Source organism: Dermacentor silvarum, chromosome 5 (genome assembly GCF_013339745.2).
Source record: "Dermacentor silvarum isolate Dsil-2018 chromosome 5, BIME_Dsil_1.4, whole genome shotgun sequence".
NCBI lineage: Eukaryota > Metazoa > Arthropoda > Arachnida > Ixodida > Ixodidae > Dermacentor > Dermacentor silvarum.
The window spans coordinates 23,103,356-23,119,392 of NC_051158.1; the positions used below are offsets into that span (position 1 = coordinate 23,103,356).

The 16,037-nt window shown below is 48.6% G+C and overlaps 1 protein-coding gene across 4 annotated transcripts in view; it reads right to left on the reverse strand.

Annotated features, from left to right (window-relative positions):
- Window positions 1-3,049: 3,049 nt before the first annotated feature.
- The window catches only part of LOC119452327 (uncharacterized), a 38,873-nt gene continuing 25,885 nt past the window's right edge, over window positions 3,050-16,037 (reverse strand). For 3 of the 4 annotated variants that reach the window (XM_049667499.1, XM_049667501.1, XM_049667502.1), the window contains exons 2-4: window positions 8,922-9,855; window positions 5,516-6,464; window positions 3,050-3,495 (exon numbers count right to left, since the gene is read on the reverse strand). In XM_049667499.1, coding sequence (XP_049523456.1) covers window positions 3,136-3,495; window positions 5,516-6,464; window positions 8,922-9,793 — 2,181 coding nt within the window. In that variant the 5' untranslated portion in view covers window positions 9,794-9,855 and the 3' untranslated portion in view covers window positions 3,050-3,135. Of the gene's footprint in view, window positions 3,496-5,515; window positions 6,465-8,921; window positions 9,856-15,729; window positions 15,865-16,037 lie in introns of those variants that run through there. The other variant, XM_037714549.2, reaches the window with a different exon arrangement.

A 16,037-nucleotide genomic window follows, 5' to 3' on the forward strand; every position in this document is an offset into this window, starting at 1 on the left:
TCACTTATGGTTGCGTAAGATAGCCTGCATTCATCAAGGTACTACTGCTCGGCTCCATGAACGGCACGACGAGGCTGCCACAAAAGTCCCCGCTTTAATCGATACATCTAAAAATTATAAACAAACACCACCATCAGATACGCAGTGTAAGTGCCCTTTACATCTTATCGCTTATCCTCCTACCTCTCTCTGTATCTCCCACTTCCCCTTACCCCAGTGAGGAGTAGCAGGCTAGAGACACGCTCTCCAGGCCGACCTCTCCTCCCTTCTCTTCATTAAAATCTACTCTCTCTCTCTCTCTCTCTTTACATCTGAAACACAGCCGAGCCAACAGTCCCGCTCATAGTTTAATGAATTTGCTGTGATACAGTAAGAAACTGGGCTAATTGGAAAATACAATTCAGAGCCCTTCCACTACTCGGAAGATGGAAGCCAACGAAGCTGCGACTACGGTGGGTCTGCCGTAGTGAACATTGCTATGGTGAATTTACATGTTATCCTTATTGATTATATGAGCGTTTTCGGCATGTTCGTCAAAGAGCAAGGACACCGGCGTCTTGTTTTCGCCCGGTGCGATGGCCAAGTAGTGCGTCTGCTGCGCCAAGTCCGCCCCATCGTCATAGACTAGCGCATAAGCCACAGCGTTCAAAGCCGCGGCACAATGCATGACAGCGTCGGGAACCTGGAATGAGGACGCCTCTATACAAAGCTTCATTTACCTAATAAAGATGTTTATTCTCACTCTCTCCTGTGAGATCTCTCACGCTCCTGCTCTCGGCGGCTCATACCCACGGGTATGAGCCACACATACCTACCCTAATACATGTAACTTGGGAGTGCGCTAAGCACCCTCATAGACCAAATACCAGTGACACAATGGAGCAGTGGGAGGCACAGCTCGCCCAGTCCGACCTGGCAAGATAAAAGTCTTTAATTAGCCAGGTCAAGCAGGCGGCAGAGGCCAGCGGGCCTCTGCCGCCCTGACTGAGAGGCTCCGACCACCGACCATTACAATAAACTTTCTATTAAAGTTTCTATTTCTTCAGTTTCTTCTTTCTTTCTCTCTTTATTTCTTTCCTTCCTTCCTTCCTTCTTTCTTTCTTTCCCCTGGCTTATACCCGCATATCCAATGCGGGTATGCGCCACACGTGATTTTATCATCGTTAATCGTGACGTAAGAGCATGTGATGTTATTGATGTCATGACCTACCAGTCGTGTCAAACGTCCGCTTTCACAACTGTGCCAAGGAACAACTGGCGGGAAAACCACCACGCACAAGGAGCCGGAAATGTTGTACGCGCCGATCGGTCTAGGAACGCGATCTCCGGTTTCATGCAAGAGGCATGAAACCGCGAACCATCGCATGCCTTCCTCGGCTCGCCCCTACCCCGATCCTTGAGGCGGAAGCGCAGCTAAACACGATCGATGAAATCGAGCACCATGCAGCGTCGAATAGCTGGTCGCTTAAAGAGTCAAGCTCGTACAGCCTGCGTGGAGCTGCTGCGGCGTCCTTAGCCCACTACTACAATCCAACAATGCCATAGCCCTTGCCATAAATTCCGCCATAGCTTAAGACACAGGCCAGCGACAGCCGACCGTTGATCCACCTGCGACAGTCCAACCGTCAGGTGGCACAGGAGCCCGCCCTCACAACCACCGCTGACTCACTAGAGGTATATACATAGACGCAGCTATCGATTGCTGCGCACTGCACACCAGCCGCGTATGCCCCATGTTACTTGACCATTCATCCTTCCGCGTGGATCGGACCTTCCCGGCGGCTTAAGTCGCCGAGAGGTGGTTGCACTCGGGAAGTTCCGCGTGGGCGCCGCTTTGGCTCCTGCCATCCGGGCAACTTGGATGTCCTACCATTCCTCATTATATTTTGCAGTGCAGGAACGCTGCCTTGAAGACTTTGAAACCAGCCATAACGTTCACTTCAAATAGCGCGCAATAGAGCACTGCACGGGCCGATTTTTTGAGCCCGGGCCCGGCCCGGGCCAGTTTTTACGTTTGGCTGCCCACCCGAGCCCGACCTAAAGTTTTATGGCGAGACCCGGGCCCGGCCCCGGCCCGGCCCAGGCCCGGAAATAATCTACGTTACCCGCCCGGACCGGCCCGCCACCCCTTTACCTTAGGCCCGAGCCCGGCTCGAAACTGGCCCGAACGCGGCCCGAGACCAAACAAAGACATGTTTTTCAGAGTGGAGACGCGCGAGGATAACTCGCTGCACGTTACATGATCACCACCAGAAAGTCCGAGCCCGGCCCGGGCCCGGGTCAAAAAGCACATGCCGTGCCCAAGCCCGGCCCGAGCCCGTGAAATAACTGCCCTACCCAGCCCGGCTCGGTCCAAGGGCCGGGCCAGGCTCGGGCTTTCGGGTAAGCCCGAGCCCGTGCAGTGCTCTATAGAGCACTGCAGTGCGCTATAGCGCGCATAACGTACAGCTCAGAATAAGGGCTAAATACTGGAAAACGTACTAATTTGCGCGTGTAAACAGTGGCGCATCACACTGAGACCAGCTGCTATGTGAGCGTCTGGGCTTTTTAGAAAACGGCGGCTAAAGCCGCACAGTACTGGGGGCTGCTATACTGCTGATTTTATTACCTGGCAATCGCTTTTCGTGCTCTTCATCTTCAACAAAATTTGTGGGTTCGATGAAATGTTACCGGAAATAGCCAGCGTAAGCACTCATTAGGACAGGACGTAGCATTCTCGCGAGAACGCAGATGACCGTTGTGCTTGCGTATAGCAACTGAGCGCCGTGGTTGCTTACGCTGCAGTGTCGTGGGTGCCGACATTTCAAGCTCTTTTAGAACGTACAAGGTGCAAGGAAATGCGTGAGCATAATAATTACCACTATACGCAAAAGTATTTCGTGCTGCTCTCAGGGGACGCCATTTCACCCACACTCACGTTCACTGTATCGCAACAGCACTCACGCCCGTTCATACTCACGCCCTGACACGCCCCATCATTGAATAGCGATCTATCTTCTTGCGGCCAAAAGTCGGCAGAAGAAACGGGAATTTCAGACTTACTCGCAGCATATATTTTTTTATTTTTTTCCCTTAGGGATCCCTCGTTCTTAGACTAAGAAGCAAAACTGTCTTTGCCAACCGGCCGACACCAGCTTAAATATTAAGAACATCCACTATCTTCAGGTAACTGCGAATGTGTAGCCAGCAGTCGTGGTCAATGTCGGCGAGCTGACGCCTGGCATCGGGGTGACGAAGGCACTCCACCCTGCGCTTGACGACGCCGGCCGCCATCATAAACTCGTGAAGGCTACAGTGGCGCACACGCGCAAGGACGCTGCTGATCATCTTTTGGGCTTCGGCCTTGGTGACATCAGCACCTTCCATAACCATTTCGAGGAGGCGTGGGTGGCCGTGCATCAGCTCGATGGCATCCGCGCCTTCGAAGGCATCTTGATGGCCTAGGACGAGCTGTGCAGCGGCCGAAACAGTGGAGGCATTCCTTCGTGTCGCTTGCTGCATATAGAAAGATAAGACGTTAAAGCAGAATATATGATAAGCCTGAAGCAGTCTAAAATTCTGACTGAAGCGTTTGATAGAGGCCGCGCCAACAGAAGTGTACAAGGATTGATAACAATAACGTAACGGTAATAGCTCTGTTTGAGATCATGGATCACAGCTCTACCGATTCTGTAGCAGAGGTGACCTCGGGAACGGTCGATAACAAGTCATAGAAACGTGAGTGAAACATTCCGAGTACAGTTATAAGATTTCGAACACAGAAATCTGTATGCACAGCAAACGTCACATACGACCGCTATGGTCTATGCCCCAAAATTTCATACTGGTTGAGAAATTGCAATCTGTGCGCGCTATACATGTGTTCACTGTTCTATTTAAAGCGAAGATTGCTTAGCCCCCTCTCCCTGGTTTTCTGCCATGACCTCCGCGATCACTTCACAACCACATTCACGTGCTCGTCGACAGAGGGCGCAGCGGATGCAAGTGACGCTTCCAACTAGCGTTAGACCGAGCTCCAATCAGCAGCTTCCATTTGCCCAGGTTCAAGCAGTAGCGGAAGCCGTCGACAAACTGCTTGCGGGGATCCAGGCACCAAAGGAATCGCTACCGGAACAGCGGTGTCTTCGTCACGCGGCGAAAGCTGTTGCAGAACGTGAAAGGATGCTGCTTCGAGAACATGAATCTGAACGACGTCGTGTGCCAGCCACGCGCCAAGAAAAGCGTGCAGAGCAAGATAACCACATTGCGGTCATCACACAAGAGGTGTGCGTGTGTGCGTTCTTGCGTCTCTGCGCGCCTGTATGCTGTGTAGTGGAGAAAAAAAATTGTAAAGCAAAGAACCGCGTGTAATCAAATATACGCCTGAACGCAGGTCAATCCCATTTGCGTGCGTATGAGAACTTGCAGAACACGCATTCCCACAGGCAGTGGAATCTCATACAATTTTTTTTTAATTTGCTTGTGTACAGACGGCGCAAGCATTCAACATGATGCAATGGCGCGTTGCCAGATATCGAAGGCCGTAATGCGTCGCATTTGCTTTGTGGCAAACGAAATGGGCAACAATAGTCAGCATCTGCCAACAGGATAGCTTGATAGGGCAATGCAAAAAAAAAAAAAAAAAAAAGAATTGCGTGCATTGCAGTGAACGGTCTTTTACTCTTTCTTAGGAAAGCGGTGCCCAACTTTGAACAAATTGGATAGTACGTAGTTCTGAACGCCGTAAAATCCTCTGTAAATAAAGTAAAATGTACAAAAACCTGAATACTAGATAAAAGGGCAATTTGTGAACTGTTTAGGAAAAAGTGAGCAGAATCTACCTGTATACTGTACAACTAAAATTTCCTTTCATTTCACTGGTACGCGAGTCAAGCCTTCGGAAAGCATTTGACACGAACCTAATGAGAAAAGCTAATTAAATTGGCTGAATGCCGGACAAGAGATCGCATTACAACAGGTACTTATCGGTATAATTCACTGAATAAACAGGTGGGGACAAAATACAACGAACAGGTACAACAGATTGTATGTGCCAACGACAAGTGAATTCATTCCCCGACAAATCTTCGCTAAGTTAAACTCGGTTAGTAATGTCCCTTGAGATTCCTACAAACATTACTAGAGGGAACTGCAGAGCCACGATCATTGAACACCCATTTTAATGAAAGGGAATAGATATGGTTTGGTCCATACATACGTGTGACCTCAAAACGGTGACGCCTTTTACGACGTTATGGATCTAATTTTGTAAGCAATTATTTTTTAAACGCAGCAAAGGCTGCGTATATCATTGCGAATTTCTGGCGCTTATCTCTGGCGTTTTCTGACTTTGCAAAAATTATTTGCGAAGTCAGAAAACGTTTGAACAGACCGATACTCCCACTGGCACTACCACAAAAGTACCGTAAATTTCGCAGAAAAAGGTTCCGCAAGTCGTATTTGGGCGCTGTCTTCAGTTCTTTGAATGTTTTTTTTTTTTAATTTGTGATGGCGAAGGAATAGAACTGTGCCATACCAGGATGTCCGCCAGGGCGATGTCCTTGAAGTTGAACTCTCTCGATAACCCCTTGTTCAACGACACAGTACCACAGTGTCCATTTACACAACAGCTCCCAGTCCTCCCTATGGTTTCAGTGAAACCACAGGGAGGAGTCATGGTGAATGCGGTGAGGCTGATGCTCTTGCTAGCAGCACCCGCGAGCACGTTCAAGTCGCCGTCCGACAGCCGCGCGTCCTGGATGCCGATTTTGGCTAGCTTGAGGTTGGAGGCCAGCGCTGACACCAGTTCCGCCTGCACGTCGGTGAGCTCCTCGTCTGTCAAAGCAACCCTGGCTCCCACCAGGCTTATGTCGACATCCGTGAGCACGGACGCGTTCCTTATACATCCCGCCAAGGCGGAGAATTCGTTGCGATTGAAGCAACCGCACCGAACCCTCAGCGACGTTACGTGACTGCTGCCACCGACCATTTGGAGAGCCGAGATAACTGCCTGGTAGCCGACGTCGTCGGGGCGCACGGACCAGCTTTTCCTAATGGCGATGCTGCTTATTTGCGGGCATTTCAGCAGCTGCATTGTGTCGTAGTGCATGTTGTGGCTCTTGATGACCACTCGGTCGTTCACGCCTCGCTCCCGCGTAAAGACCCTGTCGAGCTCAATGACGCAGGGCAAATAGTTGACAATCACCGTCCTCAGAGCGTCGCTGTCGGCGACTGCGTCGAAGAAGGCGCGGCAATCGGCTTCGCCGAAGCCCCGTAAGTCGATGAAGAGCTGGTTGAGTGGCGAGTCCGCTTTCTGCAGTACTGTGAGCAAGAACTGCATGCACTGCGCTGCTTTGGGATCGGGAAGCGGGATATTGGGATCCATACTTCTAGCGAGGCAGTCGCAGATCGTCCAAGGTAGTCCCAGGCTGCGCAGTGTGGCGCTTCGAGTCACCAAGTTGGCAAAGAGGATGAGCGTGTCTGCGCTGCAAACACATACGGAAAAGACGTATTAGATGAAAAACAACTTACCTAAATAGTAAAAAAAAGCCATAAACATTCGGGCTTCAGTATAAACTCCTCTTACAAGCTGAAATTGAGGTTCCTTAGCTGGTAAGAGGGTCAATTGCAGCCAATTTTATCTACTAAGGATATTTGAGATATTTTTCTGGACCAGGAGCCACCTCGCGAAAAAAGGAAAAGGTAGCTGTCACACCTTACATACACCGCATGTCGCACAATTTGAAAAAGATTGCCAATCGAGCTAACGTAAATGCCGTGTTTTCTGAACCGTGCAAGCTTTCCAAGCTCTGCAGAATGACCAACCCTTTTAAATGCGAAGCATTTCTTGGCGAACATTTGCTGCTTTGACAATATCCATCCATCCATCTAGCCGCCTACTTCTTTGTGCTCTCATGGTCGTTTCGTTAACTTGGTGTGTACCAAAATTGATATACTATGACAAGAGTATATGACGAACAGAAATGATATGTCATGACATGAATGTCACGACACGTGTGTCATGTAGGTCATGAAACAGCCGTCTACGTCTTGGGTCTCTCATGGTCGTTTCGTTAACTTGGTAGGTACGAAAATTGTCATAGTATGACAGGAGCGTATGACGAACATAAGTGATAGGTCATGACACAAATGTCATGACCTGCATGTCATGTAGGTCATGACAATGACCCAGCGAAAAAGATTAACACTCAAAAACCTCTGAAATGGGTTCGGACGTGGGTTCTAAGTGAAGGAAACACTAAAGGATGCTGGTTGAAGTCATGGTCATGAGCATGACTCAGCGAAAAGAGATTAACACTCAAAAGTTACTGAAATGGGTTCGGACATAAATGATAGGTCATGACACGAATGTCGTGACATGCGTGTCATGTAGGTCATGAAAGAGCCGCCTACGTCTTGGTGCTCTCTTGGGCGTTCCGTTAAGTTGGTCGGCTCCGCGCACTCGGCTTCGCATAACATCGATTCCCACAGGGCGTGGGATCTGCCGGCTTTTTTTTTTTTTTCGCAAGGCACCGGCCTGTGTCACAAAACACAACAAATACGTAGATCGTCAGACAAGAGTAGTTTACGAAATTCCTTTAGATTGTGGTAGGAAGTACGTGGGCCAAACCAAGCAGTTGCCTGAATGACAGGCTGAAGCAACATAATAACAAAATCAACATTGGGAGAGAGGGCCACCTGGCAATTCATTGTAGAGACTGCAAATGTAAGTCAGACTTCTACGCCTGCGCTGTGGTTGCCAGAAGCCGTGACAAATGGGTTCGTTTAATAATTGAGGCCAAAAGGATCATTGAGACAGGTGATAAGTGCGTAAGTGTTGCCTCAATATCTCCATCACGCTAAGAACTACTTTACTTGAACACGAATGCACACTGAGAAACTGATTGCTCTCCCTGTATAAAATAGTGGCGTTTTTTCTGATTAAACATTGTTGGAAGTGGCGCCCTGTGTGCGTGCGTGCGTGTGCGCGTGTTCTCTCTTCGTCCGTCGTCGTTTTCGCGCCTTCACTTCAGATCATACTTAACCAACACGCCCAACTATCCATCCTAACGCCATGTTTGAGGTCCACGTCCTCGGATGTCTCGGTGCGCGCTGATTGACCGTGGCGACTGAACATCAGTCGTTCTATTTGACGTTGTTAATATTCAGATGTCTGTAGCAGATCATGCGTCTTATTCAGATTGACTTACTTAGGGCACGCACAACAGTGCCGGTTTCTTGTAAATCCTAGTCTTATGGAAGCTAAAGCGGAGCAGTTCGAAGAGGTGTGGCGGAATTTCAATCAGCGCCACCAATTCTCAGTCCGCACCCTTTGCTTGTGCGGCCATCGCCTAGGACGTGGCGTGAGTTGGTGGGTTTATCTAAAGTCCCAGGTTTATGGAAAGTAGCGACACGGTTAGATTTTTGCCACCGCACTCTCACCCGCACCGCTGTCCTAGCTGTTGTCGCGCTGGCGCGCCCCGTGCACTGATTGGTTACGGCGCGCGAACTCACCTTATCTGCCGACCCTCACGTCAAGGCGACGTGGTTAAACTTGTTTTAGCGATTTTTAAATTTTTTCCGGCTGCCATTTCTCTGTCAGGTGTCGGTCACGCTGCCATGGCGCACCTGCGTTTTGGAAGGTAAGAGAGCTTCGTTTGCCGGAAGAATGCCCATAGCAACTGCGCTGTTCAGTTTGACAGCAGCCCGGAAAAGGCACTATTGCTGTTTGCAGCAATAGTCCTTTCTTCCAGAGCCAAGTAGTGCACCTTCTCTTAATATTTGTAGGTCTCATACTCAGAGTAGCATATACGAGTGATTCGTTGTGCATCGAAATGGCTAAGAAAGCTAAACTCCCCCCCCCCCCCCCCCCTACCTCAACATGTGTTGCGAAATGTTCAATTGGTGTGTCCTACCGTTAGGAAAATGTCAGCAATACTCACAATATGGTTCTCTCCAGGCCGATGTCCACATTCAGGTCCTCCAAAAAGTTCATCTTGCAGAACGCATCGACGAGTTTCCTCAGGAGTGAGCCGTCGTCGGACCAGGTGAACGATTTGATCGCCAGCTTCCGCAGCCTGCACTTTTCTGCGGAAAGGTATCTGGGAAACATGTCTTCGCAGAAAACATTTTCTCCGACGCTGAGGTCGGCGAGGCTTTTATTTTCAATGAGCGCCTGGACGAGCCGTCCGGCCTCACACCGGTCCAGTAGAAGGTCTGCCACGTGGAGGGTTGACAGATAATTCATACCTAGGTCAAATGGTATCCTGTTCGTACCAGTCACCCATCGCTTCTCAACATCGTAAACCTTGAAGGCAAGATTCTTGAGCTGCGAGATGCATTTGATGACCTCCAATGCCTCAGCTGCGTCGCAAGAATCAAAGACTGTTCTGGACACTGTAACGCTTGTCAAAGAGGGTTGACGTTTAACTGCTGACAGCAACGAAGGACGAAGCATCAAGTTTGGGTTGAATTCCATCGCTGTAATGCAGCGGTGCGCGGCGAGTAGATGTTCAACAAGGTCCAGTGCTCTCGCTTTCCCCGAGTCTTCCCAGAAGCCACGCCAGACATACCCGCAAGTGATTGCCTCGACAACAGCAATAAGCACGTTTCCTCTGCTTTTTCCTCGCCTGTCTTCCCGAAGCTCCAGGGCAGCGTCTACAAGTACCTTATTAAATTCCGGACGGTGCTGCAGTAATTGACAGCTCACACTGCCCTCCTTTGTGCATCTTATGCTCTGCGCGTTCCATTCGGTGTCCCATTCGAGGACACATCTGACGTCGACCTCATGTTCGGCATGCGACGCTTCATACATGATTCACCAGTCCACTGGGTGGCGAAAGGCAGTTGCGCCAAGGGAACGCCGTCCCGTAAGACCTGCAAGTATAAATAAATGGTGCACAACAGTGTTAGCGAATAAGCAGTTGTTTTTCAGTAAAGCTCTGTCGACACGCTCCCCTCACGAGCACCCGCCTGGTGTTGTGAAGCAGTTTCTACCACAAAAGCAATAAAATGTTCCCAATTCTCGTCCATATATATGAAAGACAATGTGCTGCATTGTACGCGCAAAAACGCCTTACTGCATGCTGACGATTATTCCACCTGCTGCTCAAACTTATGCCACCAGTATAGGTACAGCACTAGCGTACAGTATTGACATCAATCTCTTTATGAAAATTCTAACAATCAGAGAGCTTTGTCACACAGCTGCTATTAATTACGTGAGCCCGGCCAGTTTCGCACATGCCACCTAAGTCACGGTACGTGCATCAAAAGCGCGTAGCAATCAATAAGGTTGCCAGCATGCTTAAGCCACTGGACCTTTTGGACGCCTGTTGCATGGTAGCTAGCAACTACCTAATCAGTGGCGTCCGTTTACGTATCTTGAAGTATTTTTCCTCAGTTTTTTTAACCACCAAGAAGAAACCGTGTCTCGTATATTCAGGTTCTGGGAACGCCTGTGCTGAGCGATAGAACCAGCTCGCAGCAGCGTCACTTGACAGAGCAAACGCGGGGTTGAATGACTTGGAACAATACAGCCACGGGTGCAATATTGAAATCCACGGCCTTCCATCCAAATCTAATGAAGATTTGACTTCCTTCATTTCAGAACTTTCAGTGAAATTGAAGATCAATGATTTCAAAGCAGCGGACGTTGCCGCTGTACACCACTTGCGCAGCCGAGGCATCGCACCACCTGCTCTGGTACAGTTGCAGGGCTTTTCTGCCAAGCAGGAATGGCTCAAAGCACGCGGGGCTCTGTCTGGTCTAACGCAGGCTAGTGCTTCCACATCTGTATTTGAATGATAATTTAATACCCCTGTCAAGCAGGCAAGTTAAGTGCACTTACGGAGAGTGTCACTCGGTTTAAGTGCACTTTGCCTAATCTAAACGTCGCAAGTGGAGTGTCACTCACTGCAGAGTGTACTCCGGTCGAAGTGCGTTCACGGAACGCACTTTGCTGACCGAGTGCGTAGCCTCGTCGCCAGCGGTTTCAATGGTACAAAATGTAATGCATAAAAAAAAGGACACAGAAGTCTATTTTAGTGGTTGAACAGTTCTTACGCACAAATAATAGCCTAACACGCACTCGTATTAATTCTGTTCTAGCAGGATCAAATGCCACCTCGTCGCACGCCGCTATGTCATTCTGGATTGGCTAGGCATTTTTCTTGGCCGCCATTGACTTGCCACATTCGTATAATAATAAAAAAATATTTTGTATTTTGTCGAAAAAACAAAGTTTGTTTTTATTAGTAATACAACGTAAAACAATCACTTTTTAGAAGTACTTTTCTTTTTAATCTACATCTTCACAAAACGCGCTCGTATACTCTTTCGCCACATTGTTTTACTGCGAGTACGCTCTGTTTTCCCGTTTAGAACCGCGTAGCCTCAAGTCACTCAAGGTCCCGAAGTGCACTTCCCGTAAGTGCACTTAACTTGCCCGCTTGAAAGGGGGAGCACCGAGAGCACTTTCGGATGCGATGCTTAATGTGCGAGGAAATTTTCTGGACAAAGAACGGCGAGATTTTTTCCAAAGAAATCAGAAGGGGCGCCGCTGCTTAGAATAGGCAGGAAGTCTGACCTTGATAAAACTGTGAGCACGTACGGGCTACGGCTTTCTTGTGAACACTAAATTTTCCGGGGGCTCAGAAATGTATATCTGAGCCTGAAGGAAATGCCTTGCGTATAAGCCATGTCAATATAGGTAGCTATAAATAGGTAGCATTGGGACGATTTCGTCACTTCAACTTCGAGTGCCCGCTCCTTTTTTTTTCATGTTTTTGTTTTGACAGAACTAACATGCCATTTCAATGTCTCACGCAATATATTCGGCCAAGTTATCAAATGTTTTCATACACACGTCCGTCAGGAAAAGGGGAAGGCATCGCTGTTCTTGTTACAAATAAATTGTCAGTATCGGAACTATCTGTTCACTTCGGCCACGCTGAAGTGGTAACGCTTCGCTTGAGCACTCCAGAGCTATCACTTACCCTCTTTGCGGTTTAACGCCCTCTGCGCTTCAACACGCGTCTGGTTTTGTCTGAGCCAGACACTGCTTTATCGCTTTCTTCAGATGAACATATCTGCCTGATCGGCCGCATAACTATAGACGCTCTCTGTCCTACAAAGCGATTACTTTGACATTTCAAAATGGGGCCTCGACTGAGTGTGACATAAAAACTACTATATATAGTTTTTAAATTCAGCGAGTCCGTAGGTACCGAAGGCATCTTCGTTATAGAGCTTCGAAGAAACTATCGCAACATCAAGGTCGTTTCGCTCGCAATAATTATTCACATGTTGCCATATGATGACATTCCAGTAAGAATAAAAACGTATATACCACTGTATAGGAAAGGGTCTCGAGGCAAAGTTGAAAATTATCGGCATATATCAATTTCGCTTTGACACAACTTTTAGAGAAGCATATGCTCCCGACTATGAATAGCTTCCTTTATACTCGCAACACATTGTTACCACATCAATATGGTTTTATAAAAGGAAAAGGCACTCAGGCGCTTTTAGATTCTTTTTCCGGCTTCCTGAATTTCTGTTTAGAAAGTAACCTGGGGCCGTATTCTGAAACGTTTCCCCTAGGCGAAATTTTTTTTTTCGCTTTCAGGCGTGCGCTGATTGGCTGTTTTAGCAAAATTGGATGAACCGATTGGGTGGTTGAGCCCGACGTCAATTTTGCTCAACCAGCCAATCAGCGCGCACGCCTGAAAGCGAAAAAAGAAATTTCGCCTAGGGGGAACGTTTCAGAATACGGCCCCAGGTAGCGTGCGCATTATTTCTTGACGTAAGCTTGGGTATTTTATGGGTTATGGGTTTCCGGGGTTGGGTTCGTGCCACTTCTCAATAAATTTCTCCGGGGCCGGTTTCAGTACATCTCAGTTCAAAACTTTCGCAGTAGCGCTTCGCAAATCAAGCCTGTGTTCCACAAGGTTCAATATAAAGCCTCCCCCTATTTAACATTTACTTTACCAATCTCTTTAATGCAGTCCCCATAAAGATATTTCAGTAAGCAACTGATACAGTGTTAGTTTCTCGTGCAAATCAATGTTCTTATACAGCGTGTGGAATGCAAATACTTGGTCGATAGAAAATGCTCGTCCACGAAGCAACTTTTTCGTTCGTAATCAAAAGCTACAGCGCTATGCCAAGTGACGTGCGCAAACGACGTTTCATTTTTCCGCGCATTGAATTTGAACTTGTTCGGCGGCCAGGCGTTGGGGGTGTTGAGGAACCGTGTTTTGAACAATCTCCCATGGTCGAGCAAAGCAAAATGGCAGGGTTTATCTTTTGTGCACCTTATGGTGTGCAACACTGTCAGCAGCTCGGCTGAAAGTATTGGTAAGTTTAATAGGAAATTAAATGTCAAACACGTCTTTGCCCCACCCGACGGAAACGGGCGGTCCTCAAACTGCTCGTGTAGTTTGAATACCTTTTTCTCTCCAACCCACAATGACAAAGTAATGCATACAATAGGTTGACAGAAGTGAAAACGTTGGAAAACCAATGTGTTTAGTTGTGTTAGCGAGGGAAGAGAGGTTGGTGCGGCCTGATTTGTTCAAGCGGTAGCAAAAAATGTAAAATAATCTCCGCGTTAAGCCGGTGTTGTCGATCCTGCCGCACTGATAATACGGACGGCCGATTCGAAAACATTTGCTTGCAAAATGTTGGCAATAAAAGCAACCATGCAAATAACTAATAATGTTAATCACTTTCACTTCCACGATTCGCAAGTATCTTTTTGAAAGGGAGCAAATAAAACAAATCAGAATCTAAAATATTGCAGTGTAAGGTGAGTACAGTCGCATGGTGCGCGCCGAAACCACAAGTGCTATCGGCGTCAAATGAACCGCGAAGAGCGGTGCGCGTGGTGCAGCTTGCACCGTCATCATTAGAGCATGATTAGAGATACATTCGCTCGTGCGGTTTGCCGCTTGTGCACCACGTTCGTTCTTTCGATCGGCAAACTTGCGCTAAGCGCGGTATCGCTGGCAGCTGCGACAGTGACCGGCGTTGGCGTGCCGAGCGCGCTTGGCCTTTTAGCTTGACCGTTTGACTCCCAAACGAACGCAGTGCGGACAAACCGTATGTGCGCGCCTGTCAATGGTGATGACTGGACGGAGCGATCTATACCTTAACTTATGCTTGGGCCACGCACTCCGCTGCTCAAGTTTCATTTGACGTTGATAGTACAACACATGAAATGAAACAAGATACGCGTTATAGGGTGTAGTTACGGTAGTGCGTAGATCTCTAGGATGTGTCTATCACTAGCTGTGTCAATTTATTGGCGCTTATCGTCACTCGCTGCCATTTTGGGAGTATTTTCGGTTAGAATCAACGTTTTTAGATTAGGTTCAAAAGGAATCTATAAACGTTGGTTAGAATCAAGTAAACGCCATATTTCGCGTGCAGGACGATCGCTTCAGCCACGGCAGCGTGCTTTCTTCACGCTGGCCGACGAACGCGCCACAGCAAAAAAAACCAAAAACGGCTGCTTAGTAACATACCCCACATAAACTAAAGGCTCTGAACAGCAAAAAGAATGTAGCCATGTTAAAGGAAGCAGCTTACGTTTGCTCATATTGACGCCTATGAAAAGCTTCTAGCAGCCTGGCATGGTCACAATGAGAAAAAATAATAATAAAAAATTTGTCGCAGTTTCACCTGAAAGGCGAAGCATCAATTGCGATAGCAAATTTGTAGAGAGCTATACGGTGTAATGATAGTAGCTTTATCAGGTGTATAAACTTGGACATGCAGCAGCACCGGCAACACGCACAACTGTTGTCGACGCCGTCGGCGTTTTGACCGCGTTCGCTCAAAATGCGTGCGGCGTTGGTGACTGTTGCCGGAGCCTCTGATATAAATAGGCACTTGGTGCCGCAGCTAAACGCCGCCTCCCTTCCCTCCCCCTCCCCCCCTCCCCCACGGACTCTCGCAAGTCAGAAGAAGGCGCGTTTGCTCTACATCTAAGGTGATTGTAAAGGAGGACACGGCGCAGAACGCGCGTTTGTTCTCCGCCGTGCGTTCACTCCCCGTGAAAGAGCGCGTCCCTCGCGCCCTTTCACTCGCACCTACAGCGTTCGGCGGCGCGCGGCCACGATTTCATCTCCATTGACGTCATACGGAACCTCACGGCGACGGCGACGGCGACGGCGACGGCGACGGCGACGGCAGAAATCTGCTTTTGAGTGTCCATATAATTGCTATCGCAATAAAACGGGGGCAGCTTCACACTAGCGGTGCGAAGTCTGAGCAAACAGCGAAGCTGGCGGCCCTTTCCTAGCTTTAACTTGGCTTTTCATTATTAAGAAAGAAAGATCGCTCACGCAGAGAAACACCCTCAGCTATTTGGCCATTATGGACGCTTTTCTTACCGTTTTAGTTTTTATTAGTTATTACAGTTAGCACGAGTTAACTCGTAGGCTCGGTTTGAACGGTGAATTAAATTTTATGCGCAAGTGTCAAATGACCCATTGAGCGAAATTCAGCTCCGCTGACGTGAAACCTGGGGAAGTGCGAAGCATGCAAGTAGATGCACCGCTGAAGAGCTCATACTGCCTTAAGCAATCGCTCATAACCCCGTAAACGCGACCTCCCCATTACGACAGAAGTGAAATTCGACGCTGGAATGATGAGCGGCAACGCAGCCAGCTGTGGAAGACGATGACGAACGCGGGAGCAGTGGCACGAGCGCGTGCTCAGCGCGAGCGCGAGCCGCTTGCTTACCGTGACTACGACGACGACGACGTACGACAGGAGGACGCCGGCAGCCCGGGCGCATGAGTTGCTTCGCACCTAAAAGGTGATCAAGGTCTCACGAGCAGCTGCACATGGCCTCGACGCGGCCACAGTGGGGGCTGAGAAATGCAGGCGGGAATGCCGCCAGATAAACAGCGCACTAACAGCGCCTTCTATATTCTAAATACGAAGCCATGATGGATAAAGGGGTGATTACGTCATGCAGCCGGCCAACATGTGACCTGCGCTCGGCGGACTGATGTGCGTGGGTCCCTCGAAGCATGAAATTAATCAAC